This window comes from Bubalus kerabau, chromosome 4, assembly GCF_029407905.1.
Source record: "Bubalus kerabau isolate K-KA32 ecotype Philippines breed swamp buffalo chromosome 4, PCC_UOA_SB_1v2, whole genome shotgun sequence".
In the NCBI taxonomy this organism is placed as follows: domain Eukaryota; kingdom Metazoa; phylum Chordata; class Mammalia; order Artiodactyla; family Bovidae; genus Bubalus; species Bubalus kerabau.
The window spans coordinates 138,022,905-138,048,929 of record NC_073627.1 but is presented as its reverse complement, the minus strand read 5'-3'; the positions used below and the strand labels follow the sequence as shown (position 1 = coordinate 138,048,929).

The 26,025-nt window shown below is 49.0% G+C and overlaps 1 protein-coding gene and 2 long non-coding RNA genes across 11 annotated transcripts in view; 2 read left to right on the top strand and 1 right to left on the bottom strand.

Moving 5' to 3' along the window:
• Positions 1 to 18,775, bottom strand: part of SLC25A37 (solute carrier family 25 member 37) — a 47,275-nt gene extending 28,500 nt beyond the window's left edge. The window contains exon 1 of one of the 3 annotated variants that reach the window (XM_055578747.1): positions 18,441 to 18,775. In XM_055578747.1, coding sequence (XP_055434722.1) covers positions 18,441 to 18,650 — 210 coding nt within the window. In that variant the 5' untranslated portion in view covers positions 18,651 to 18,775. Of the gene's footprint in view, positions 1 to 1,088; positions 1,201 to 1,232; positions 1,334 to 18,440 lie in introns of those variants that run through there. The other 2 variants (XM_055578748.1, XM_055578750.1) reach the window with 2 other exon arrangements.
• LOC129650365 (uncharacterized) lies at positions 30 to 9,626 on the top strand. 3 transcript variants are annotated; one of them, XR_008713733.1, is made up of 3 exons: positions 30 to 177; positions 1,073 to 1,160; positions 2,822 to 9,626. It is a non-coding gene; the product is annotated as an uncharacterized LOC129650365 (long non-coding RNA). The 3 variants fall into 3 exon arrangements; XR_008713735.1 differs by having other exon boundaries at positions 73 to 130; XR_008713734.1 differs by lacking the exon at positions 30 to 177 and adding an exon at positions 403 to 792.
• The window catches only part of LOC129650364 (uncharacterized), a 67,533-nt gene continuing 59,262 nt past the window's right edge, over positions 17,755 to 26,025 (top strand). For all 5 annotated transcript variants that reach the window (XR_008713729.1, XR_008713732.1, XR_008713731.1 and 2 more), the window contains exon 1: positions 17,755 to 18,031. This is a non-coding gene — a long non-coding RNA (uncharacterized LOC129650364). The remainder of the gene's footprint in view (positions 18,032 to 26,025) is intronic.

Sequence of the window (26,025 nt, the reverse complement as noted above, 5' to 3'; positions counted from 1 at the left end):
TCACAGCTGGAGGGGATGTTCTCTGGTTTCTTCACACACCCTTCCTACCAGACAATAACAGAGAAAGAGGACAAAAGACCAGAACCACCAGGCTTGATGTGCTAAAGGTCTCAGAGGAAAGATGCCAAAGGTAACATCCTGGACACTCACCTTTCAGTCTCCAAAATCCACTTGCAGGTACTACTTTCTGCACAGACAAATTATTTTCTAAGTTCGAGGGGAGCTATTTTTGTTTCCCTGGATGCTGAAGAGAATGGCAAGAACGTTTGATCCTGGATGAGATTTCATACCAATGAAAACCCTCATCCTGGAAACAGAGCTCAAGTGTATGATTTAAACCAAAGTCGAATGACAAGAAGCGTTTCCAGAAGGGAGGAGAGATGAATGGGTGCTGGGGATGAAAGTGAGGGGCCAGACCACAGGAGTCTCGTGTTGGTAAAACAGGGTCATTCTACCAACAGATTCTCCCAACAACAAACAGTGTGCTGCTAGGGGAGCTGGGGATGCTTGGGGTAGGCAGAGAGTCCCTGCCTTCAAGGAGGTTATAATCCAGGAGGGGAGGGAAAGAGCAAACCCAAAATCATACAAATCAAAAGTTACAAACTAAGGGGGTGACAGAGGATGAAATGGTTGGATGACATCATCGACTCAATGGACATGAGTTTGAGCAAACTCCAGGAGATAGGGAAGGACAGGGAAGCCTAGAGTGCTGCAGTCCATGGGGTTGCAAAGAGTCGGACACAACTGAGCAACTGAACAACAACTACAAACCATCCTGAAGTAAAGGACAAGGTAAAAATGCTGTGACAACAAAGGCAGGGACCGAGTTTAGATTCGAGGGTCCCAGAAGCAACTCTGAAGCAGTGACCGGAAGCCTGGGGGGAGTCACGCAGAAAGAAGCCCAGGAGAAGAAGGGGGCCACCTCGGGATGTAGGTAGCAGCAGGTGGGATGTGAACAGAGGCCCCGAGGAAGGTGATGTCCCTGCAGCCAGCTGGGTACCAGGAGCACAGCACAGCCTGTGCTGAGCCCTGAAAAGAAGACAGTCAGCTGACCCTCTATGCAATGTTTCAGTCTCTTTGGTTCTGACCTGAACACAAGCCACGGGGAGTGATGGTGTTCCCGTCACCGTGATGGGAGTGGTGGCAGCAAGTCTTCCAAGGTAAGGAGCAGCCCCTTCATCCTGACATTCCCACCTAAGTTCACCCAAAATGCCCCAGCTGTCTGGACTCACCCATCCTTGCTGCTGGCAAAGCTGGGTGACCGTGGCCGTGCCGGCTGACCCTCGATGACTCAGCTTCCTGGTAGTGAGCTCATAAAATGGCCCAGGCAGGAAGGAGTCAGAGAGCTATAAACAGAGCCTTCCAGAAGCATCGGCTACATGGCTCCCCTTGATTCCAGGGTGGGACTGTGGCCATTCAGCATTTCTAGAATTGTCTGAATGAACAGTTCGCAGTCTTCTAGTGTTGCAGTTAAAGGTTTCAAGTAAATTAAATAGACTACCATTTCTTGGCAGATAGTCTAGGAAACAAGGTCCCCCAAAAGTATTTGGGCATCTAGTTCTTTTAATTCCAGGGTGTGTGTGTCAGGGTGGGGGAGGTCGTCTTCCTAGCTTCCTCCTTCAAGCTGAAGTGCTTGTTAAGTCTATACTTTACATTCCAAATCAAAGGACAGTGCCCAAAGTTATACAGCCCATGCAAACAAAGAGTAGAACTTTTAGAAGCCTCCTAAGAAACCATATAGTTGTAGTTCCATTTTGTCATTTTACAGATGAACAAACTGAGACTCAGACAACTGAAATGCTTTCTAAGAGTCACTCAGCTAGTGGGCTTCTGGTTATCACAAGCTAATTATAACTCACCCTAAAATGCAAATTAAATGTTCTGTGTGTGTCTCCAGAGAAAGGATCCATTTTGCTGTGTTTTTCCTCCTTTCATTCCCTGCCCTCCATACTCAAGCTCTGGGTTGGCAAAGGTTCTTCCTGTCCCTTCAACTCTGGCTGCTCAGAGAGGATCAGAAATCTGTTTTCAATTTAAAAGCCACTTCTAGTAAAAGCCCAGCTCTGTAGTTAACTTTCGTTTTCTTTAGGTTCTGAAAGGGAATTTCAGAAATTTTCTTATGATTAGATTATCAGAAAACTCAAAAGACCCTGGAAGAGACATTCAAGGGAAGGTTAAAGTGAGAATTTTTATACCAGGTCAGGGGAAGCATCACCAGCTAGACCAATCACAGATGCCAGTGGAGGGAACAGCACTAACTCCAAGGATAACAGACCCCACGGTGACAAACTGCAGTGTCAACTCCTTCTCTACCTCCTTCTGAACCTCAAAAGACTTTCTTGGAGGCAAAGAAGGAACTAGGAGTCACTCTAACTTGTCAATGTATTCCTTATTATTATTCCGTTGTTTTTATGAAGAAAAATTGCTAAAGTTGACCTTTCTTTTTTAATCAATGTATTTTTCATCTTGCTTTAGGTATTTTTTAAAATTGAATTATAGCTGATTTACAGTGCTATTTAATTTCAGGTGTATAGCAAAGTGATTCATATATATATATAATTCATATATATATATATATAAAATACCTTTTCAGATTCTTTTCCATTATAGGTTATTATAAGGTATTGAATATAGTTTCCTGTGCAATGCAGTAGGTTCCTGTTGTTTATCTGTTTTATATATAGTAGTGTGTATCTGTTAATCCCAAACTCCTAATTTATCCCTTCCCCATCCCCCTTCCCCTTTGGTAGCTGTAAATTTGCTTTCTTTGTCATTGAGTCTGTTTCTGTTTTGTAAATAAGTTCATCTGTAACATTTTTTTTAGATTCCACAAGTGACATCATATGATATTTATCTTGCTCTGTCTGACTGAGTGAAGCTGATATTCTTGCTGCTCTGAGGACTCATTATAAATCTTCAGTCATTTTCGAAATAAATTTATTTAACGCTTCACACTTCCTGGCATAAATATACTCATTAATTCAGTGATTGTCTGAGAAGCCAAGATTCTAGGGAAAACAGTTTTTAAACACACTTACACTAAAAGAGAGTTCTCTAGTCTCTCTTGCTCATTTTAGGTTATTAACCCTTTCACTGACAACCCCTATTCCAGCAGGGCATCTTCTATGGTTTAAGGTCCAGCAGATCCAACTTTTGCTTGTACCCCAACTGTTTCTCCTGGGGAACAGCTCGGCATTGTTAAGCGACCCTGAAAAAGGCCCACCCACGTCCTCCTTCAAAACACCCAGCAGGATTAGTAACAAAGACGTCAGATGCCAGGGAAATCCACAGACACAAAAAGAGAAGGCTGGCCTTGGGGTCGGTCAGTTCTTGCCCATGTCACAGGACTGGTCTTGTGGAGAAACAGGACTCAGTTTTTAGAAGCTGGGAGATCCAGCAGCTTTTCTCTCTTAAACTGGACTGATACGGGCACCAGAAGGAAAATCCTCAAGACCCAGCAGCTTCCAGCCTTTATCAGAATCACTGGAGGTGGATGGACAAGCCCCAGGAACTGAATTCTCTGCATTTAGAGAAGGATCCACCAGAGACAGAAGGACTCAAAGAAAAGAGAGGGCAGGAAAAAAAAATTTCCAACTATTCAACTGCCTTTAAAAAGTGACAGGGAGGGGGCGACCCTGGTGGATCAGCAGTAAAGAATCTGCCTGCCAATGCAGGAGACGCAGGTTCAATCCCTGGTCCTAGAGGATTCCACATGCAGTGAAACAACTAAGCCACTGCGCTATAACTACTGAGCCTGTGCTCTAGCGCCCAGGAGCCACAAATACTGAGCCCATGTGCCACAACTACTGAAGCCTGTGAGCCTAAGGCCTGTGCTCCACAAGAGAAGCCATTGCAATGAGAAGCCCAAGTACTGCAATTAGAGAGCAGCCCCCACTTGCCGTGACCAGAGAAAAGCCCATGCAGCAGTAAAGACTCAGCAAAGCCAAAAATAAATGAACAGAAAAATTTTAAATGTCATTAAAAAGAAGTGACAAGGAATGAGGCAGGAATCTGAGTATCCATCACAGGTCCCCATGTGGGACTCGAGATTAACCTCTGTCTTTGCCATATTTCTCTCGTGATCTAAACTGTGATTGGGCCTGAAAAGGTTACTCGGGCAAACCCTAAACCTCACCAAATCATGTGACTGTATTTAATTTTTAGCTACTTGCCTGGCTGCTGCTCCAGCTGGCATCTGCCACTCATGTCACCCATCAGTTAGGAGTTGATTATGAGCAGAAATGCCTGTGACATGACAGCTTCCTCCCTTCCTCTGTGTTATTGACTCCTCTGGTCCTCAGCTCTGCAGGGAAAGTTCCCACCAGGGGGAGGCTGGGCCTCCCTGGATGCTGCCAAGCAGTCACTTGGTGGTCGAACAGCGAATTAAAATTCAGAATGCGGGGGGAGGGAAGAAGAAGGAATTTCAGAATGGGGGGCAGGCCCTGGTGTGACCACCCCCACCAAACACAAAAACTTCCTCGGCTGATTCTGTGGGCAGAAGGCTCAGAGCAGAAACCCAAAAGCAGAGTGACAGGGGAGGGTACAGGTGTCCTGGGGATGGCCAGGCACCTTGGGGACAGGCTGTGACATTCCAGGGGAGAGGGAATTGTCCAGTTCTGTCCTACCATCTACATCTCCTTCAGTCTAGATACAGATGTTGATATATTATTTCTTCCAGGGCCCTTTTCCTGACCGCTCTTGACAAGGTTTGGTTTCTGTGAGAAGAGACTCATCACCCCCCTCCAAGGAATGATTCAATGATACCTCTGTCCTCCTGGCAGACAGGGGACTTCTGTGGGGATGGACCTCACAGGCAAGAAACCTCCAGGCTTCCAGTGCTTGGCACATATAGTCTCACCCACATGTTCCCAGTTCTGAATTAATTTTCTCATTAAAATGAAGACTAGGGGATGATGCTGCACTTTTACACATGGCTTTTAACTCTTTCTCGGTAGAGAAATTCCATGAATCAGGTTTATGCAAGCCAACACTTAGCAAACAAGCCATGGAAACAGTGACTAAGGAAAGAGAGCTGGTTCTACAGTCCATGACACGCCTTGGGCTCGTCCTTAGACTTTTGCACTCATGTACACACACATCAGCATCTTCTTTCCCTTGGAAAGGTTTCCCCCTATTTCTTCAGTGTGACTTCCGAGATCTGATTATCAGGCAATCACTTGTTTCTCTAATTCAGGCTGGAGACAGCCCTGGGACACCCATGGGATACAGCCTCTATTCCAGGGGAGCAGAGCACCCCACTGTAAGTCAGAGGCAGGGCCCTGCATGTTTCCATTCATAGCAAGTTGGCTGGCAAGCTTCCTGCAGCTGCCAGCACCCACCCTCACATCCACCTTCCACACCATCTGCCAGGCCCAGGGCGAGGCAACATGCCAGTAAAACCCCCTCCCTGTGGGCAGTGTGAGGAAAGGAGGACCAGGGACCCCAGGACAAAGGCATCTGTGCCCTACCTCCTTCCCTTCTTCCTTTCAATGATCAGTGGCCATGAGTAACCATAGCACACAGAGCAGCAAGGGACCAAGGTAGGTAAGGGCATCAGCAGATACAGAGTCATGCTTCAGGACGATCGGCCACCTTTCTCAGTCCCCAACCTCACCCACCTGCCACTCAAGGGGACAGACTCACCTGCAAAATGAAATGGAGCCTCTAAGGTGACAACCCCATGGAGATGAAAGGGAGGGGCCCCCACTCCCTGGAGGAATCCTTAATCACTGGCCTTAATCACAGTAGTTGTATGCAGGCCTCTCATCGCTGGTCCGACATCATCAATTTTAAATGTATTTCTGAGCATGCCCCAGAGTATAATTGGCTCTTCCTGATTACCCAGCGAAAGAGGTGGAGGCAGACGGCCACCCTGGTCTTTATTCAACAGATGGGAGACACAGAAGGTAAGGAGAGAGGCTAAGTGCCCAAGGCCATGCAGCTGCAGCGAATCCTACAGTGGCCGGAACCAGAGCCTGTATTTTCCATTCCAACTAGCTAAACCTACCCCTTTAACAGGATCCCAGTTTGATAATAAATACCACGGCCTGGCACCTGCAGAGAGCTTTATACTTTGTAAATGGTATAAAGGTCTGTTGACTGCAAAACAGGCTGTATTTTCTTACCACATGTATTAAGTAGAACTGAAAGGGAGGTGCAGCGGGCATTGTTACTCTTCCCTATTTGAGATGAGAATACTGCAACCCTAGCAGACCAAGGAGCTATGATGTAGTACTCTTTTCATAGGTCATTTTTAGGCTGTCTTTTGGAAAGGAATCCTTAAGCTAATCCAAAATCGAGTTACTATACTGAGTCCAACTTTGACTCACCGCTAAAATGAGAATGTGCCATAGCAGCTGCAGTTTGCTCCAGAGAAAGAAGCCAGAGAAAACCAAAAATATCCTATGGCAACAGCCATTTGTGATCATCCCCTTGCCCTACATATTGGAATAGGTGACCAAGGAACTTCTACCTATATGTTAGAGCTCCGAGTTCCATGCCAAACTATGACTTTTTGCCAGAGCTTCCTCAGCTCCCGTTTCTCCCTCCCAAAAATGCAGATGGGACCCCAAAATCTCCTCTCAGAACCCAGTTCAAGGGCTCTGCCATCATTAACGAGTCTACATCTCAGCACTTCACATGCTCGCTCCTACCTGATTCCTTTCCTCAACTTGCCTTTAACAGGATCCCAGTTTGGTAATAAATACCATGGTCTGGCAGCTGCAGAGAGCTTTATACTTTGTCAATGGTATCAAGGTCTGTACCAGTACCTTCAGTGCTGGTACAGCAGAAAGAGGCGCAAGTTCCAGGCCATGTTATTGTTCTGAAGCTTAGTTTTCTCATTTATGAAATGAGAGACTGTGGGTGCTTTTTCCTATCTTCAAACCAAAGCTAAGAGGATCAAGTGACAGAATATAGGTTAAAACAACACGAAAATAATGCAAGATAGAGTTACAACAGCAACATACAAGCATAACCAAGCATTCAAGCAATAATACTTTCTGGGGTGGTCCAGTGGTTAAGAATTCACCTTGCAATGCAGGGGACGTGGGTATGATCCCTGGTCAGGGAATTAGGATTCCACATGTGGAGCAACTAAGCCCATGTGCCCCACAGCTACTGAACCCATCTGCCACAACTAGAGAGCCCATGCACGGCAACGAAAGATCCTGCCTGATGCAACGAAGATCCCGTGTGCTTCAATTAAGATCCAATGCAAATAAAAAATGAATTAAAAAAAATCAGTCTAAAAAAAGTAATAACACTTTCAAAAATGATAATAGGAGCTAATATAAAGTGAGAGCTTACCACTTACCACTGACACTATTCTTAACATTCTAGTTGTAGCATAATTCATTCTCATAGCAACACACTATGAGGTGTGTAGTGTTTTATTCCCATTTCACAGATGAGAAAAATAAGGCACAGAAAGATTTCAGCAATTTGTCCAGGCACCAGCCAGGCAGTCTGGACTCAGGGCCCATGCTGTTAACCTGAAAGGCCCTTATTTCAGCATATTACCTCTGATACAATCTGTCATTAGTGGGGCCTGTCAAGGTTTGGGCTTTCCTGGTGTCTCAGAGGATAATGCAATGCAATGCAATGCAGGAGACGCAGGTTTGATCCCTGAGTCAGGAAGATCCCCTGGAGAAGGAAATGGCTATTCACTCCAAAATTCTTGCCAGGAGCAATCTGTGGACAGAGAAGGCTAGTGGGCTAGAGTTCATGGGGTCACACAGAGGTGGACACGACTGAGACAAGCCACCTGCAAACGTGATCCCACCTGAGCTACTCAACAGCCCTGTCCAGTAGGTAAACAGATGATGTCAGTCCAGGCGGCTAATAATAGTCTATGAGACACAGAGACACCAAGCCAGAGAAATAACTCATCCAGGTTTCCAAGCAGATGAGTGGCAGGATGGGGACTTCAATTCATGGGGCCTGACCCCTCCACCCCCACCTCCACAGCTTTCCAGGGGTCCCAACACCAGCACAAGTGTGACACACACGTCGCCCCTCCCCAACGCCTGCCCACAGCAGCATCTCCAGGGAACAAAGGCCGAGGCCACACTGAGAGATCCATCAGGGGCCTCTGCCACCAGACCTCAGGGGACAGTGCCCTTCTGAGTCACTCACAGGATTTTGTGTGTGATGGATCCGGAAGCTGGTGGCCCCGGAGGACGTCCTCTCGGGGACACGAAGTGGCAGTCCCTCCACCTGACCCACGGTGGCCAGACATTTCCTAAACCTGTTATGCAACTTTTGCTTCAACCAAGCTGCTGCTGGGATTTCGCTCTATTTCAACATGTTTTGTTTTCTCTTCAGAGAGAAAGCACGAATGTGAAACCAAAACACTTCTTAGTGACCAGACTGCGGCCCTTCCCGGCAGGCTGGGATTACTGGGCGGGGGGTGGTGGTTCTCAAAGTTACCTTCTGGGAGCCAATTTCAGCTTCCAGAATGACTAACAACCGCAGGGGTGAGGAAGAGGATGTGTGTGTGTGGTGGGGGGTGGGGCACAGTACAACTGAAGGCCACTGTTTCCCAGAGGGGAAGGAGCCAACTCAAGAGTGCCCAGCAAAGAGCCCCCAGTGACACTGCCCTGCAGGCCCCAGAATTTCAACATGGCAGCCTGAGCCCTTCTGAGTTCACCAACCCCGGCCCTCGCACTATATGAGAGTCAATATCAAGTTGGGTCATTCTTCTCCCCAAAGCGAGCCGGTCTCATCACCTAAGCTCAGGGTCTAATTACAGGGAGCAGGCTCTGGAAATAGGAGCCAGGACTTATTTTGGTTGCCTGGGTAAGGAGGGCCCTCAGTCAGTGTGCAACGAATGAAGTGGGTGGCCAGATGAATAAACAGCCTCATCGGGGGCTTGTGGGTTCCACCATAGAAAGCGGACAGACAAAGGGGCTGAGTCTCTGTCTGGCCAAGGACAGTAGGGATCCCAAACAATGCTAAGCAAAACAAAATAAAAACTAGCACTTGTTTAATAGCAGGTTTTAAAGCACTTCCCCCACCTCCACCTCACATCTCTTTAAAACAACTGATTCATTCAACCAAGAATCACAGAAAACCTTTACGTGTCTCTGGAGAGTAAGTCCGAAGGGGAGAGGGTCTGGGCCTCAGCGTGCCACTCAAGGTAGTCCAGGTTTATTCTGAAGGCAATGGGGACAGCCATGCAGTGTCAGGTGGAAAGAGACACTACCGGAAGTGAACTGAGACAATGGGGCTGCTGCTCGACCCCTTCAGGCCCCTCTCAGGCTCTGCTGCACCACGGACAACAGGCTGGATTTTCAGTTCCAATCAGCTAACTCCGCCCCTTCAACATGATCCTCATTTGATAATAAATACCATAGCCTGGCACCTGCAGAGAGCTTTAAGCTTTATAAACTGTGATCACTGCAAACCTGGTTGCATTTTCTTCCAAGACTCGATTAAGTAGATCTGAAAGGTAGGTAGGATGAGTATTATTACTCTACCCTGTTTAAGGAGAGAAAACTGGGGATGAGCAGGATCAGCTAAGAAGGATTTGTGGGCATTCATTCAACAAATACTTAACTGAGCACCTACTATGTGCCCGGAACTGTTTCTGGCAAAGGGAACACCGAAGAGAACAAAGGAGTCAAAAATTCCTGCCCTTTGGGAGCTGACATTCGAATGAGGAAAGACAGACTGTGAACAATGGAGATCATATTACAATTATGAAAAAAACACTAAACTATGTAAATAATACATATAAGTTAATGGTATTGTGGGTTACAGGGTAACACATGCTGTGGAGAAAAGCAGGTCTAGGCAGTAGGGAAGTGAGAGCAAAAAAGGAGGGGAGAGAAAGGGCAGGTTTATCCAACTGTGACTCTGTGATCAGGGAAGCCTGCAATGTAAAGGAGACAGAGGCAGAGTCCCCTGAAGGAGAAGAAAACAGATTTAAAGAGTATCACAGATGCGGAGTGGACAGGTCTTGGAAGCATATGGGGAGAGGGGAAGAAGGGCAGAGATGGGGGAAATGTTGAAGACCATCCCCAGCCTTCTGAGGAAGGGGGCCCAAACCAAAGGGAAGACCAGAGGAGAGGGCAGGATGTCCATGATGAACACTGAGGCAGCCAACTGGACATGTCTCCAAGGCAACAGGACACCCAGCTCCCAGACAGACCCGACCAGAGACACAGATGTGCAACCCGTGAGTTATCAGTACCCAGGTAGAAAAAGAGATGTGTCCCGAGAGACAAAAAGAAGGTGGAGGACAGAATTCTGAGGAAGACCAGGAGGCTGCCTGTCATCAAGAGGGACCGGGAAAAAGGTAGCTGAATTTATTAGCCAGGAAATCGCTGGTAGCCCAGTGGGGTTTCAGCAGAGCGGTGGGTGCAAAGGAAATCAACCCTGAATATTCACCAGAAAGTACTGATGCTGAAGCTGAAGCTCCAATACTTGGGCCACCTAACACGAAGAGCCGACTCACTGGAAAAGACCCTGATGTTGAGAAAGATTGATGGCAAAAGGAGAAGGGGGCAGCAGAGGATGAGATGGTTAGAGAGCATCACCAACTCAGTAGACATGAATCTAAACAAATTGCAGGAGACAGTGACTAAATAGATGCAAAATGCCAGAGGTCTGGGGGGAGGGGGGAGGTGACAAGGGGAGGAGGTAAAAACTGAGTGTCAACCATCCTTTCCCAACATTTGTTATTTTAAGGAGAAAAAACTCTCGGGGCACATGGGGTCAAGGTGAGCTGCCTGGGGTTGGTTTGTTATTTAAGATGAGACAAGTATGGATTCAGAAATGCTCTTAAGAAGGAACCAATGGCTGGAGGTGGGGGTGGGGTAGAGGCCAGGATACTGGAACTGGGTTACTCAAGAGACAGATGACCAAAATAACTATGACCGTGACCTTTATTGAGAACTTAGGCACCAGACACTGCAGCAAAAGCTTTACATATGTCATGCCCACTTTTTCAGTAAAAAAGAATCTGGGTCTTGGGATTCATATTCCCAATCTGTAGACAAGGAAACTGAGCTTAGAGAGGTCAAGTAAGATGGCCCAGGTGAAAAGCCAGGATTCAAACCCAGGTGTACATCAGTGGTTGCTACATCCACTGATTCTCCTTAGAAGAAGGAAGAACCCTCTTACTTTACAATAGGAGAAGAGGCAGGGGTTGGCAGGCTAGTGGGAAGGACAGTTAGAGGAAGAAGAATTTGATGGAGTCCGGGTTCCTCTAGGAACAGAGAGCAAGATGCTGCACTGAGGCTGAAAAAAGTGGAAGGGTGGGAGTCTGAGAAGCAAGGTGGTCTGAAGCAGCTGCTGAGCAGGATGGAAGCCGACTGACCAGAGCACAGGGAAGGCCAGGCTGGGGCCCCAAATGCCTGGCACACAGGGCAGCAGTGGACACAATGTGAGGGTTTCTCCCGAAGGGCTGGGCTTCCCTGTGGGCAGTGGGTTGTCGGGGATCAGATGTGGGCAGGCAGGTGTAGGAAGATCCAAAAGCAAAGAAACTATGGGCTGGAGAGTGGCTGCAGTGATGGGCTGTGGGGGCCAGGCTGGATGAGGAAGCCAGGGATGCGATAAGATGAGACAGAGAAGAGGTGAGAGTCTTCACACAGCGTGACCATGAGAAAGCTGTGGCCAGACTCTGAGACGTCTGAATGCACGATTTCAGGGGTAGAAAGGTTCAGGGCCAGGACAAGGCCCTTAGAAGTAACAACCATGGACCTGAGTGGAGTAAAGAATAGAGGAATTTGGGACTTCCCTGGTGGTCTGTGCTTCCAATGCAGGGGGCATGGGTTTGATCCCTGGTTGGGGAAGTTCCACACACTGTGCAGTGGGCAAAAAAAAAAAAGAATGGAGGCATTTGGATATTAGTCAAGTGGTGACCAAAATGGAACACTCTCAGGATGATAATAGAATTCAGGATGGACGAACAGTCTGTGAGCCAGATGTCAACATCCAGAGGATGAAGGAAAGTGGCTGGATCACGTTGTCATTGATGATGATGGTACTGAGCTGAAAGGTCCCACCCAGAGGACAGTCCTACACAGGAGGTAATGATAAGCACTGTAAGGACTTCACTCTCACAGATACCCAGGACATCAGTACCATTTTTTCCTTCTTTTATAAATGGAGAAACCAGGCAGAGAGGTGAAGACATTTGCCCCAGGTCACACCCAAGTGGGAAGCAGGACCACAGTCTGGCTCAAGAGTCCCTCCCCCTACCCACCCCGCCATCCCAGTGGAGAAGAAGGTGAGTGGTAACACAGGGAGAAGAGGGACAGATGCTGGTGGAAGTGGATGGCAGGAGCCTCAAAGGGAAAGGAGAGCTTGATAGGGTGAGCAAGGGGAGAAGAGGGACAGATGCTGGTGAAAGTGGAGGGCAGGAGCCTCAAAGGGAAAGGAGAGCTTGATAGGGTGAGCAAGTAACAGTGGGAGGGTCGCAGCCCCAAGGTGCCTGGTTTAAACTAATGGGCATCATCTCTACCTGAGAGGCATCAGGGAGAGGCCTCAGGAGAAGCGCTGGATGTCTATCGGCACAGGGAGGAGGAAGGAACATTCAGTGAAGATGTAAAGGAGTCAATTACAAGGAACTTTCACAGGGTCCAGGGGAAAAATAAAGAAGGAAGCCAGGGAAAGTTGGTTCAGGAAAGAGAAAGCAGGAAGGAAATTAGCTTCTGCATTTCATAGATAAGGAAACTACCAGAACTCCGAAAAGCTAAGTGTCCCACCCAAACGTAAGTCAAAAGCCTGGGATCTGAACTGCCCCAAGCCAGTTCTCTGCCGGTGAGAATTCAGGCTCAGAAGGAGTCTGAGGGCACATCTGAGACTTCCCTGGTGGCTCAGACGGTAAAGCGTCTGCCTACAATGCGGGAGACCTGGGTTCAATCCCTAAGTCAGGAAGATCTCCTGGAGAAGGAAATGGCAACCCACTCCAGTATTCTTGCCTGGAAAATCCCATGGACAGTCAAACCTGGCAGGCTACAGTCCATGGGGTTGCAAAGAGTCAGACACAACTGAGCGATTTCACTTTCACTTTCACTTGCAGTTAAAGTGATTGGAGGAAGCTTCCTATGAAAAATGGCAACAGTGAACATTCCAAGGTGTTGACTGGGAGAGGAGGGCAGGCTTTGGGCCAAGCAGAACTCACAAGGAAGATTTAAAAACAAAAAGAAAACTCTCTGGGCAGGAAAGCTTGGGGATTCAGGAGAGACAGGAAAAAAGCCAGAAAGTTCGGGGGTTCAAGAGAGACCGCCAAAGGCTTCCTTGAACACAAGCAAACCAGTTCATCCAGGGCGTCAGGGAATGCCAGAGGGGTCCAGACCCGAAGCCTGTAAACAAAGGAAAGCAGGACTCGAGTTTGGAGACTGGTCACCACCCCAAAGATCGAGGGGACAAAGGCCCTAATCAATGAAAGGGCCACAGTGGCTAAAACGTGCCCAGGGGCAACCAGGAAAGGCACAGGATGCCCACTCCACAGAGTGACGCCCTCTGCCTCACGTGACAAGCCCCCTACCTCAAGGGCACGCCCCCTACCCCTTGTGCACCCCAAGGCGTGATTTGAAAAATGTACTTGAACTCCCCCTCCAAGTTAGCCACAGTGCCTCCCCCTATTGAAGATCTGAGGTTGCCTTGGCTGCCTGCTGTAATCTCAGGGGCTACCCTCCAAGCCCTCTGCCGTGGCCTTGCCCTCCCCCATTTCCGGACAGAGGGGGCCAGCGGCAGGCAGGAAAGTGGCCACGTGGGGGCCAAGCGCTGTCTCTGGGACCAGATCCCTGCCCCCACTCCTCCAACAGACCCCAGGCCTGGGCATCAGCACGTGGCCTGGGCATTCATGAAACAAACTGTTAACAGTACAGAAGTTCAAAAAGAATTCCTCGCTGGACTCCATGCCACTCCCAGATCCACCTTATAGAAAAGTGCTCCTTCCCACTGAAGGAGGATGGCGAAGAAGGGAAGGGCAGGATCGGAAGGAGACTGAAAAATCACTGAACTTTTGTTGCAAAAAACAAGAGCAACTTGGGATTTCACACTCTTTCAAAGTGGAGTGGCATCTCCTGGGCTCTATGTGGTTTTGAAAGCACTGGAGTGGGTGGGAGGGAGGGACGCTGGCAGCTGCCTTCATCACCCCGTCCCGTACTGAGGACCCTAGCAGTCTGCTTGGCACTGCGGAGACCAAGATGAGCAAAGCCAGAGGTGGAGAAACACTGAGCTGCCTGGCACCTGCCCGCCTCGCTGCTGCTGCTCCTCGGAGCTCAGCACTGCCAGGGACGGAAACCCCTGAGGCCAAGCGAGGCTTCCAACTGGCTCAGCACCCACCAGCTCCTAGAGAGAAGGCTTAGACTTAACCAGCTCTGCCGGCTGTCAGTGCCCTGCCATCCGGCTGCACCCTAGCGGGGCAGGAGGGCTTCCCCCAGCAGAGCTTAAAGGGACTGCGTTTCCCTGACAAGCAAAGCAAGAGAAGGGTCAGCGGAAGTTCTCTCGCTTCAAATCTTTCCTGTTTCCTTCTGCCCTTGCTTTCGCCACCGCGGGACGCGGGGCATGGTTGGAGAGCGGTGTGCCTAATCTGGTTGGAATTTCCTCCTCCACCCACCTGGCATTCTCCCCACAGTCCTGAGCGCTCCGGACCAGGGGTTCTCACGTCCACCCTAAGTGCTGGTCTAGGCGACCACACCACTGGCCCCTCTGGAGCACCAGGGGGAGAGAGGCATACGGCAGAGCTGCTGCAAAGCCCCAGCTGGAATGCAACAAGTCATGGCGACCTCTGGGTGACAGCCCTACAGGGTCCCCTCGCTCCCTCCCTTGGGACCACTGCGAGGTCCTGGCAGCCTGTCCCTTTACAGATGAGTAAGCAGTCATATGCCACTACCGTGGGGCCAAGGGAGAGAGGAAGACACAGAAAGGAGGAGGAAAGTTGCCAAAAGTCTTCTAAATCCCCACTTAAGAATCACAGGCTGTTGACTGCTGGAACTCGAGAGGTGTTAGTGATGATGAGGTTCAGTGTTTTCTCAGACTTTTTGGCCTAGCCAGAGGTACACTTTGCACAGCCACTCAGGGAACACACATACACACAACCCAGACTGTCACAGAGCAACAGTACTTCTTACCGCATGCCACACATGCTTGTATTAATATTTTGTACTCTCACCAACCTGGCTTTTTAAGAATGTTTCTCCCACTAATGGTCACCACCCATTTTGAAAAATGCAAGTCATTAAGGGGACATTGGGTGGAAGGGATTTCACAGAAAAGTATATGCAATATTACAAGGTGAAGCATTAGCCAGGCTGACTTTCCACACTTAAGACACAACAGAGCAGCTTGCTGGGCTCAGAAATCAAAGTGACCAGTCCTGAGCACCATGGTCCACACACCATACAGGAGAGAAAAACTGGAAAACACAGGCCCATCCAACATGCACACTGAACTTAACAAGATCAAGGTTAAAAATATGTGCCTTATAAAATTAAAAAAAAAAAAAACAAAAAACCTTTTTTTTCCTTTCAAGATACAATTTACATTGATTGGGCTTCAAGTATAATTAATTATTTCAAATTGCAAGTAACATAAAAAGAGGACAATGAGTATTCTGTGTTCATAGAAAGGGGGACAGGTGAAAAATAGGAAATATTAACTGGTCCATAGCCCCCATTTTCCTAGTGACAGAACAGTGCCTAAAGAATGAAGCAAGTTAGGGGCTGGGCTTGAACCCCAACCCAGGGCTCCTGACTCAGTCACTCACAGTCTCCACCATCCCTGTTATTTAAGAAGAACACAGTGAAGGTCTCCCCAAGTGGAGCATTTCCTTGGTCCCTGACATCTCATGTTGGACATTGACACTTGTGTTGGTTTCAGCACACCTCTGTTGCAGCCTTGCTGGGGTCACACAGCGGGGCTCATGCCACTTAACTCTCTCTGTGCTTTTTAGCCCCACTGCAAAATGAAAAGAGTAATCCAAGGAAACTGTAGCAAAAAAAACAAAAAACAAAACCACCAAGAGGTACTTTAAAGCCAAACTGGGATGCTCAAAACCAGAACCCCCAAGGGTCTTTATTCAGAGCCAGGATTATAATCCCAGAATCTAGAAATTTTTCCTTGTTGGCTAACCCAAACCTGTATTTTATTTATTATTTTTAAAATTTGATTTTATTTTTTGGCTGCACCACACAGCACGTGGGATCTTAGTTCGCAGACCAGGGATCGAACTCGTGCCCCCTATGTCAGAAGTGCAGTTAACCACTGGACCACCAGGGAAGGTTCCCCAAACCTTCATTTTACAGTCAAGTTCCACAAAATGACTTGCCCAGGATAGCTAAACCAGCTCCTTCGACCACACACATGACATTAACCCATCCACAAGTGAAAACTGCTACAGAAAGCAATACTAAGTACATAGTGACAAGTGGATCAAAACATACCAACACCTAGAGAGCAGAAGGAGGCGCAGGGAAGAAACTAAACGAAGAAACTAAACATAGATCACACATTTCAAACACATGCAACTAATCCCTCGTAAGGGGCTTCCCCAGTGGCTCAGCAGTAAAGAATCCACCTGCCATGGAGGAGATCCAAGAGATCTAGATCCCTGGGGTCAGGAAGATGCCCTGGAAAAGGGAGTAGAAGCCCACTCCAGCACTCTTGCCTGGAGAACCCATAGACAAAGGAGCCTGATGGGTTACAGTCCACAGGGTTGCAAAACAGTCAGACACGACTGAGCGACTTAGCACGCACCCAAGAGTGTCACAGGGAGCTCAAAAGGCATAACTAACCCTAAAAACAAGCTCCAATGATGCCTTGAACCAAACTCACAGCAGAGGTCAAGAGCCTCAGAAGTGGTCTAGTTCTTTGACGGCTCATGCCTGCTCAAATAACATCTCCCAGCTCCTAACCTTCCCACACTCTGTCCAAGGCACTTGAGACAACAACTTCAAATATGGGGACTTTTTATTACATGTGAAGGATTATTTCCTATACAAATGCCACCTGGTGTCCATCCACGGTCTTTCTTGGAGTGACTTTGAAAACCTAAGAGAAAAAATCTCCCTGTGGCCTCCATAACCCTGGCAGGCAAGGACGGTTCCTTTAATCTCCCTCTACCATGCCGGAGAGCAGAGGGGTGATGACTAAGACCCAGAAGCACAACATAAGACTTGGGGCTCACCTTAATGTGAATGCCCATGGCCTTCTCTCTGGACTGGTGTCTGTCCAGCCACTGACTGCCAGCTCTAAGAACTGCTCAGAACAAGGAAAACCCTCTGCATTAGACATTCTGGCCTTCCCACCGCTCATGTGGGGCCGGCATCAGAAACAAGATACAGACGCTAGATGGGGAACTCTGTTGGGTCTGCCTTCCAAGATAACTGCCACCTAGAGAAGTCCGCAAATCTCCGAAGCACACCGGGGCTGGAGTCGGCGGATACCCGTGGTGCATGAGCCCTGGCAGGCTAATCCCGTTCACCGCTCTGTGCCTCAGTTTCTTCATGTTAATTCCCACGGCTACTGTACGAATTAGATGAGTTCTGCCTACAGAACTGCAATGTATCAATAATAGTATTACTTCCCCGTAGCACTCTATCCTCTGGCCATTCTGTATCCTGAACAAGCTGACTTAGTGCAGCTCAGGCAAAAATCCGTCTGTTTAAAGCTACCTCCTGACAGCAATGCATTTAAAACTACCCGGGAAGCGCGGGGCAAACTGAACGGCTATTACACAACCCATAAGAAAGGCTACGTAGCATGCGCTCTCCCTGCCTGCCCGCCTCCCTACAACAAAATGAGAAGGCAAATGTCACTGTAAATCTCACTGCCTCTCAGCCGCTCGGCTGCCAAAGGGCGGGCGGCCGGGCCAGCCGGGTCGGGGCCACGTTTCTAGGCGCGAGTGTGGTTAGCGCTCCCGGCGGCGAGCCCCTCGGGGACGGCGCACGTGTGTGGGAGCCCCGATCACCCGGCAGCGGCCAGCTGACGCCACTCGCCGCGGCTCGGACACCGAACGCGCCAGTGGGAGCCGCGACCAGCCGGGACCGCAAACCCTCCGATCGCGTGGCCAGACGTGGTAAGACTGCTCAAAGCCATACCGGCCGGCTCCTTCTGGAGCCCCGCCGCCACCGCCGAGGCCAGCGGTGCTCTCCCCTTCTCCTCGCCGGCGGCAGCGCCGCCAGCAGCCTGGGCCTGGAACTCGGCGGGAGCGGCGAAGCGGGGCGCCGGCTGGGGCACCCTCGTGGGCGCGGGGGGGGGGGGGGTTGCCCCCGGGCGCCCAAGCGCACAGCGGAAGGAGCTACGCGGCGCACTCCCAGGCGCCCCGGCTGCGCGCGCCAGCTCCCGGTGGGACCCAGGAGATCCGGGGGGCGCCGCGGCGCTAAGGAGAGCGCGGTTGCTGAGGGCTGCTTCCAGGCGGCTCCCGCGCGGGATGCATAAGCACACGCGTGCGCTCGCCCGTTCTCTAAAGTCTCCTGGCGCCTCACCTTCACTGAGTCTACCGGGTACATGACCGAGTGCTCCAGGATCCCGGCCATCGCTCCGGCTGTCATGTGGGTGGATAAGGAGGCGCTGGTCGGCAGGTTCTCATAGTCCTCCGACCCGGCGTCCTTGCAGCCGCCGCCGCCATCTCGGCTGTCCCCATCCATCCTGCGCGCCCTAGCCTGGCTCCCTACGCCGCCGCGGCGTAGCTCCATTCGCCGGCTCCGCGCGGCGCGGGAGGCTGCAGGAGGCGGGCGGGGCGGGGGAGGGGGCGAAAAACTTCACTTCTTTAAAGTGGGAACCACCTCCCCGGTGCTGCGGGGCCTGACGCCATGGCGGGCTGGGGTGGAGCAGAGGGGCCCGAGACACCAATCACTGAAAATCAAGAGACGGGCTGCGGCCGCGCCATTGGTGTGCAGGATAGTGGGGACCCGCCTCCCTGTGTGACGTAACTGTCCAGTGCAAATTTCCAAGCTACCGGACGGGGGCGAGAGGAGGACGTGGGGTGTCCCGGGAAGTCGTCTTACCTCCTGGTGGGGTGGTGCTGCCTGGCTTGGAGCAGGCCAGGGGGGCAGCTGCTGGGAAGGGTCACCCGGATCGCAGAGGGGGAAGTGCTTGAGGCTGGAGGGGGATCCGGAACAGCGGCCAGTCTACCTACAGAGCCCGGGGTTTTGTTGCGAACAGTATTGCTCAGCAAGCTTTGGCATTCCTCGGGCCTGGAGCAGCGAAGTTACTGTGAATGTCATTTATAGAGCAATTATTGTGGCTGGAGGAGGAGTGGGGGCGCACGTAGGGGTGGATGGAGTTCCAGAATTGAGGACCCACTGCGCGATACGAGGGGTGCACCTCCTTTTCTGCAGCACAAGAGCATGTACCGTGGAGGGAACAAAGTGATATCTCGAGATCCTGCGCCAGGCTGCTTCGTTGGCGCGAATACTAAAGTTTTTCTTTCTCAAAAGAAAACACGTGATTCGTAGAGCAAAGTTTATTTCTCCTTATTCTCACAAAGGGGCTAAAGCCACACAGCCCTGGACTGGTGAAGACGATAAGTGGTCACCAGGATGAAGCCCTTCTGAATGGGCACCTTCAGCACGTTTTCCTCAGGCAGGAAAGGCTTTAAAAGCCTGGCCTCACAATAGAAAAGTGACGAAGAGAGTAAAATCTTGCAGCATTGCATCTGCCTGGGCTTCCCCGGTGGTGCAATAGTAAAGAGTCCACCTGCCAAGCAAGGAGACCCGAGTTTCATCCCTGGGTCAAGAAGATCCCCTGGAGGAGGAAATGGCAACTCACTCCAGTATTCTTGCCTGGTAAATCCCATAGACAGAGGAGCCTGCGGGGCTACAGTCCATGGGGTCACAAAGAGTTAGACACAGCTGAGCACCTGAGTGCACATGTATAGTTCTTTAAAGACTCCGGTCTTCTAGTTCATAAACTCATCCCAAGCTATTAAATATCTTCTTAAATAAAGTGTAACCCAGGTTACTTTATTGTAACCTAAATAATAATGTCTTCTCCATCTGGGAGGAAGAGGGAGGAATCAAAAATTAGGGGAGTAACCTGTCTGTTTATCTAAGGCTCCCTGAAATGTGTGTCTAAATGTGCATGTTCTGGCTTGAGATTTGGCTTGAGCTGATCAACTTTTACTGCACCTTATCCGTAGAAGACTTCTAGTCAGGAAAGCTGTTCCTTGAGATATGAAAGGGTGGGGGAGACCCTGAAGATGCTGTATCTCCTCCTTGGCCTCACCCTGGTCCCAAGATTCGAGTCACAGTCACCCAGACAGCTCCCCAGGATTTGAGATTCAGTGATGTGAACAATGTCAATAGAGGCTTCAAGACCTAGGGGACTGTTTCTGAATTTTCAGTAGCTGCCAATAGTTGCTCCCAAGAGAAGTGCTAAAGATGGGATAGGTAGAAACAAACTCTGCATTTAGTCATTCCTGGAGACAAATTTCCCTGCTTTTGCTAAAGGTGATTTTCAAGAAACATTGGTTAAAACCTGTTCATACTCATTTAAAAATAGATACCCTTTAACCAGTAAGTATTAACTCATCATCTCACTTCAGTGACCAACACTCTGAAAATACAGGATGCTCTTCAAAGCGTTGTTCATAGTAATAAATAATTGGAAACAAGCTAAGGGTTCAACTAGAGAGGAATAGCTGAGCAATTATGATACTTGTGTTAGTGAAATATTATGAGGCCATTAATTGTGGTTATGCAACAACATGGGAAATAATTATGATGTAGGTAAGAAAACAAAGCAGAGCACTACATTCACCAAGATGTAAATATGCACATAAAAAGAGTGAAGTGGTTATGGTGATAGTGATGTAGGATTACAGTTATGTTTACTATATTTTTCAGACAATGCTTGTATTGTTTCTGTAATTGAAAAAAAATATAAAGAATGAAAGTGGATCATTCTTTGTAGGATCTACTCTCTCGATGGAGGAGAAAACCCCTGAACTCTGCAGTGGTGATATTGGTGGAGAAAAGTCAGCCCGTAGATGCTTAAAAGCACTCTTGGCATTTGTGAACATCCTCATAATCTTCACAGACATACAATTTTTTAAAAATTTCATTAAATGTTAAGCTGAAACATTTAGAAAATCTTCAAAATATTTATTATGAATATTCAATATTTTTTCTCACCAAATGTGGTAGTTATAGTGGTTTGGCCCTCAATACCTTAAACTTCTTCTTGTACTGTAGTGGCCAGAAAATTTAAACCACATTTCTTGCAGTCGGAGTCTGCTGCTGCTGCTAAGTCGCTTCAGTCGTGTCCGACTCTGTGCGACCCCAGAGACGGCAGCCCCCTGGCTCCCCCGTCCCTGGGATTCTCCAGGCAAGAACACTGGAGTGGGTTGCCATTTCCTTCTCCAATGCATGCAAGTGAAAAGTGAAAGTGAAGTCGCTCAGTCTTGTCTGACTCCTAGCGACCCCATGGACTGCAGCCCACCAGGCTCCTCCAGCCATGGGATTTTCTAGATATGACTTAAATTCTGACAGCTGAACTAGAGAGTTCTGGGAGGTGGAAGGCAAATAGAGACCACCATCCTGCTGTTTTGCTGTTGTATGCTGCCTAGCAAAATCCTAGACCCTTGGATCAGGAGCACTTGGGGTGGGCAGTGGCTTGCCTATTACAATAGCATCACAGTGTCTGGACCCCAAGTTCATGGATGTTGAAAGGCAGTTGTGGCAATGGGAGTGGCAGCAGGGAAGGTGGCAGCACCATAGCTTCCATAGGTGGCCTCCTACACCTTTGAGGATTCGGTGGGGCTTCCCTTAGGAAGCCAGTTACAAGTTGTGAGTCTGGGAGTCATCTCTGGAGACCTCGCCTAGGTTTCCCATTCAGCAATATACTGTACAGTAACAAATGGGCATCATAATGACGGAGGTATCTCTGGATGTCAGAATACAGTGGCCAGCCCTGGTGCTCGACCTCTGTGGAAGGCCTGCTGGGAGGGGGGTGACATCCCCCAGACACTGTGACCCAATGCTCTGGCCCCACTGCCAACAAGAAGGGAACATCACAGGGATGCAAGGACAGAGCTGTGATCCTGCCCTGGGGGGTGAACCAGGAGACTTGGAGGACTTGCTGGTTCCAGCTGAAACATAGGTAAGGTTCCTGAATGTTGAAGTTCTGAAGATGTCTTTGGTTCCTAGCTGCCTTCACCCAACTGAAAGTCCACTTAGAAGCAGGAAGCCACAGAGAATGTAGGGGGAATAGCACTTGAGTTGGAATCACAGACATGTTCAAGCTTGGGTTCCACCTCTGACCAGTTGTGTGACTCTGGCCCTTTTGATTGGCTTGCTTCCACATCTGCTGACGATGAACATTAGTGATTAACACGTTGTTGTTATTCAGTGGCTAAATCATGGCTGGCTCTTTGTGGCCCCATGGACTGCAGCACACCAGGCTTCCATGTCTTTCACTCTCCCAGAGTTTGCTCAGACTCATGTCCATTGAGTCGGTGATGCCATCCAACCATCTCATCTTCTCCTCCTGCCCTCAATCTTTCCCAGCATCAGGGTCTTTTCCAGTGATTTGGCTCTTCACATCAGGTGACCAAAGTATTAGAGCTTCAACTTCACCATCAGTCCTTCCAGTGAATATTCAGTGTTGATTTCCTTTAGAATTGACACACAGTGAAAGAAATACAGAAACAAAAAAATGCAATAAAAGCCTACAATGAATTATATATAATTTGAGAGTGTTTGGAAGAAGGAAGACAGAAGGGAGTTAATGCTACACAGGGAAGACATTCAGGCTTTCTCCAAAATCTTGCTTTTCTCACAATAATTACTCAAGTCCTGTCATCTGCCTACCCACTCATGCAATGCACGTATATATTAACACTCTGCCCAGAATTTAGTCAATGCAGTGTCTTCCCCTGGGGCTCTAGAATTCCTCTACCAGGGGCGGGTGGCAGGGGAGGGGTGCATGGAGGAACTGCATGGTGTGATGTCTCCTAGAGCATAGTGTGCTGGGTACCTGGTGTGGATGTGCATTTTGCTTTTTTTTGTTTTGCAATGTGCACTCCTCCACATTTTCATTATTTTTAAGTCAAGGGTTTATGTTGGGAGGGCTGAGAGGGCCACGAGACATGCAGGATCCCTCACTCATTTATACATCTGGCCCTGTAATCCCAGAAGCTTTTGCTTTCCCAAGGACAGCACTGTGTTTGCTGAGGAAGCAAGGACTGTCCTAAAAGCTATATCTGCGATTCATCCTTAGGGATGTGTCTCCTCTTGAGACCGAAGAAGAAATGGAGACAAAAAGCTAACCTTGTTCTAGAGCCCTCCCACCAAATAAGAAAGGGTGGGGGCAAGCCTCCAGGCACAGAAGACAGAGAGCTGCCTCCGTTTACTGGTCTTCCTTTTATAAAGGATGGTGACAAGAAAGGGTCAGAGCTAGAGGTTTAATCAGGGAATTAAGTGTTGCCCAGCTCCACTGGACAGTGAAGGAGAGAGAAGCCTGGTATGCTGCAGTCCATGGGGTCACAGGTTGGACATGACTTGAGTTGAATGAACAATAGCAATCTCCCAGGAGCCTGCCAGTTTGTCGCAGACCCTGCTGCTTAAGCCCCTTGTGATAAGGCTGGAACCCCTTGCTGTGATACATGGTGGGATCCACAGACTCCCTGTCTTGTGGATTCCTGTGCCATCCTCCCTGGCAGCTGCCCCCTGCACTTTCATGGATGAGGCTCAACGATGCCAGTTGCCCCCTCCTCATATCATGGTCTCTGCACTGTGGTCATTTCCACTCTCACTCAAGAGCCCATCACCTAGTGGATGTCTCAAGGCCCCCGGGTGGAAGGGGGAGCAAGGGGCAGAAGAGCCCTGAGGCCCCAGTGGAAGCAAAGTATTGGCTCAGTTTTGGGTAGGGTGTGCCAGAACGGTGTGTTTGCATGGTGATCTTGAGCCCTGCATGGCCACCCACCGAAAGAGTTTGCACCTGTAATCTTTCCCTCTCCTCAGCCTTTTCCCACAAATATACAGAGTCCTTTGTAGCCTAACAAAATCCCTCTTTCTGGCTCCACACCTTAAACTATTGCCCTATTTTACTCCTCTATCCTGAAGTCCCCAAAAGAATGACTGCCTTGGCTACCCCTCCTTCACTAGACTCCTGAAGACTTCCTGTGGTTTTTATCTCCTGCACCTTTCTAAAGAAGCTCTTGAAAAGATCACCCATGACCACACTTCCAGATCAGACCATCTCTCCCAGCACAAACCTCTCAACCCGGCCTCCCCTGGAATTCCTCCCTTACTTCCACTCTTTTCCTGCCCTTCTAACAATGCTCTCTGCCTCCTTCGCCGCCTCTCCTTCCCCATAGGATGTCTCAGCGCCCCTTACCTTCCCTTTGGTCCTCGCTTCAGTTTCCATTTTCCTATTCCCAACCCTGGCTGGGCTTTCAATTCTGACCATTTCTCTGCACTCCAGTCCCATATTTTCTTGTGCCTCCCAGATACCTCAGTCAGTTCAGTTTCTCAGTAGTGTCCAACTCTTTGCAACCGCATGGACTGCAGTATGCCAGGCTTCCCTGTCCATCATCAACTCCTGGAGCTTGCTCAAACTCATGTCCATTGATTCGGTGATGGGTCTTTTCCAATGAGTCAGTTCTTCACATCAGGTGACCAAAGTATTGGAGCTTCAGCTTCAGCATCAGTCCTTTCAATTAATATTCAGGACTGATTTCCTTTAGGATTGACTGGTTTGATCTTGCAGTCCAAGGGACCCTCAAGAGTCGTCTCCAGCATCACAGTTCAAAAGCATCAATTCTTTAGTGCTCAGCTTTCTCTATGGTCCAACTCTCACATCCATTCATGACTACTGGGAAAACCATAGCTTTGACTATATGGACCTTTGTCGGTAAAGTAAGGTCTCTGCTTTTTAATATGCTGTCTAGGTTAGTCATAGTCAAGGAGCAAGCATCTTTTAATTTCATGGCTGCAGTCACCATCTGCAGTGATTTTGGGGCCCAAGAAAATAAAGTCTGTCACTGTTTCCATTGTTCCCCCATCTATTTGCCATGAAGTGATGGGACTGGATGCCATGATCTTAGTTTTTTGAATGTTGAGTTTTAAGACACCTAGCTCCACCTGAAGCTCAGACAATGGAGCAGGGCCCTAGGGCCATCGTCACAAAACACCCTAAATGGGCAGCTTGAAACAACAGCATCATACTGTCTCACAGCTCCGGAGGCTAAAAGTCCAAGGTCAAGGCATTGGCAGGGCCACGCTGCTTCCAAAGAGTCTAAGGAAGTATCCTTCCTGGCCTGTTCCTAGCTTCCTGTGGCTCCCTGGCAATCCTCGACATTCCATGGCTTTAGATGTGTTATTCCAGTCTCTTCCTCCGTTGTCACGTCCCTATTTGTCTCCATGTCTACACGCACATTTCCCTCTTCTTTTTTTCTATGTTTATTTATTTAATTTATTTATTTGGCTGCATCAGATCTTAGTTGTGGCGCAGGGGATCTTTGTTGCATCATGCAAAACGTTTCATTGCAGGACAGAGATTCTCTAGTTACGGCGTGCAGGCTCAGTAGTTGTGGCACATGGGCTTAGTTGCTCTGCAGCATGTGGGATCTTAGTTCCTCTGTAGCATGTGGGATCTTAGTTCCCCAACCAGGGATAGAGCTTGCATCCCCTGCATTGGAAGGCGGATTCTTAACCACTGGACACCGGGGAAGACCCCATTTCCCTCTTCTTGTTAGAACAGCAGCCATAGTGGATTAGGGGCCCATGCTACACCAGGATGACTTCATCTTAACTTGATTGTATTTGCAGAGATATTTCTAAATAAGACCACAGGTTCTCAGCAGACATGCATGTTGGAGGGGCACTACTGAGCTCAGGACAGGGAAGTAGAAAGACTAGAGCTACAGATCGAGGTGGGAGACACCTGGGTTCCAGTCCTGACTCAGATTCTTTGCCCCCAGTCCTTAGATCTGCTAGAGGAGCTGGACCCAAAGAGGTGCTGATTGCCCTCCAGCTGAATCTTTCAGATCTAAAACTGAATTCATAATCTTTCCTCCTACTTGGCAACTCCTTCTAATGCTACTTTTTCCTGTACATTTTACTTCTG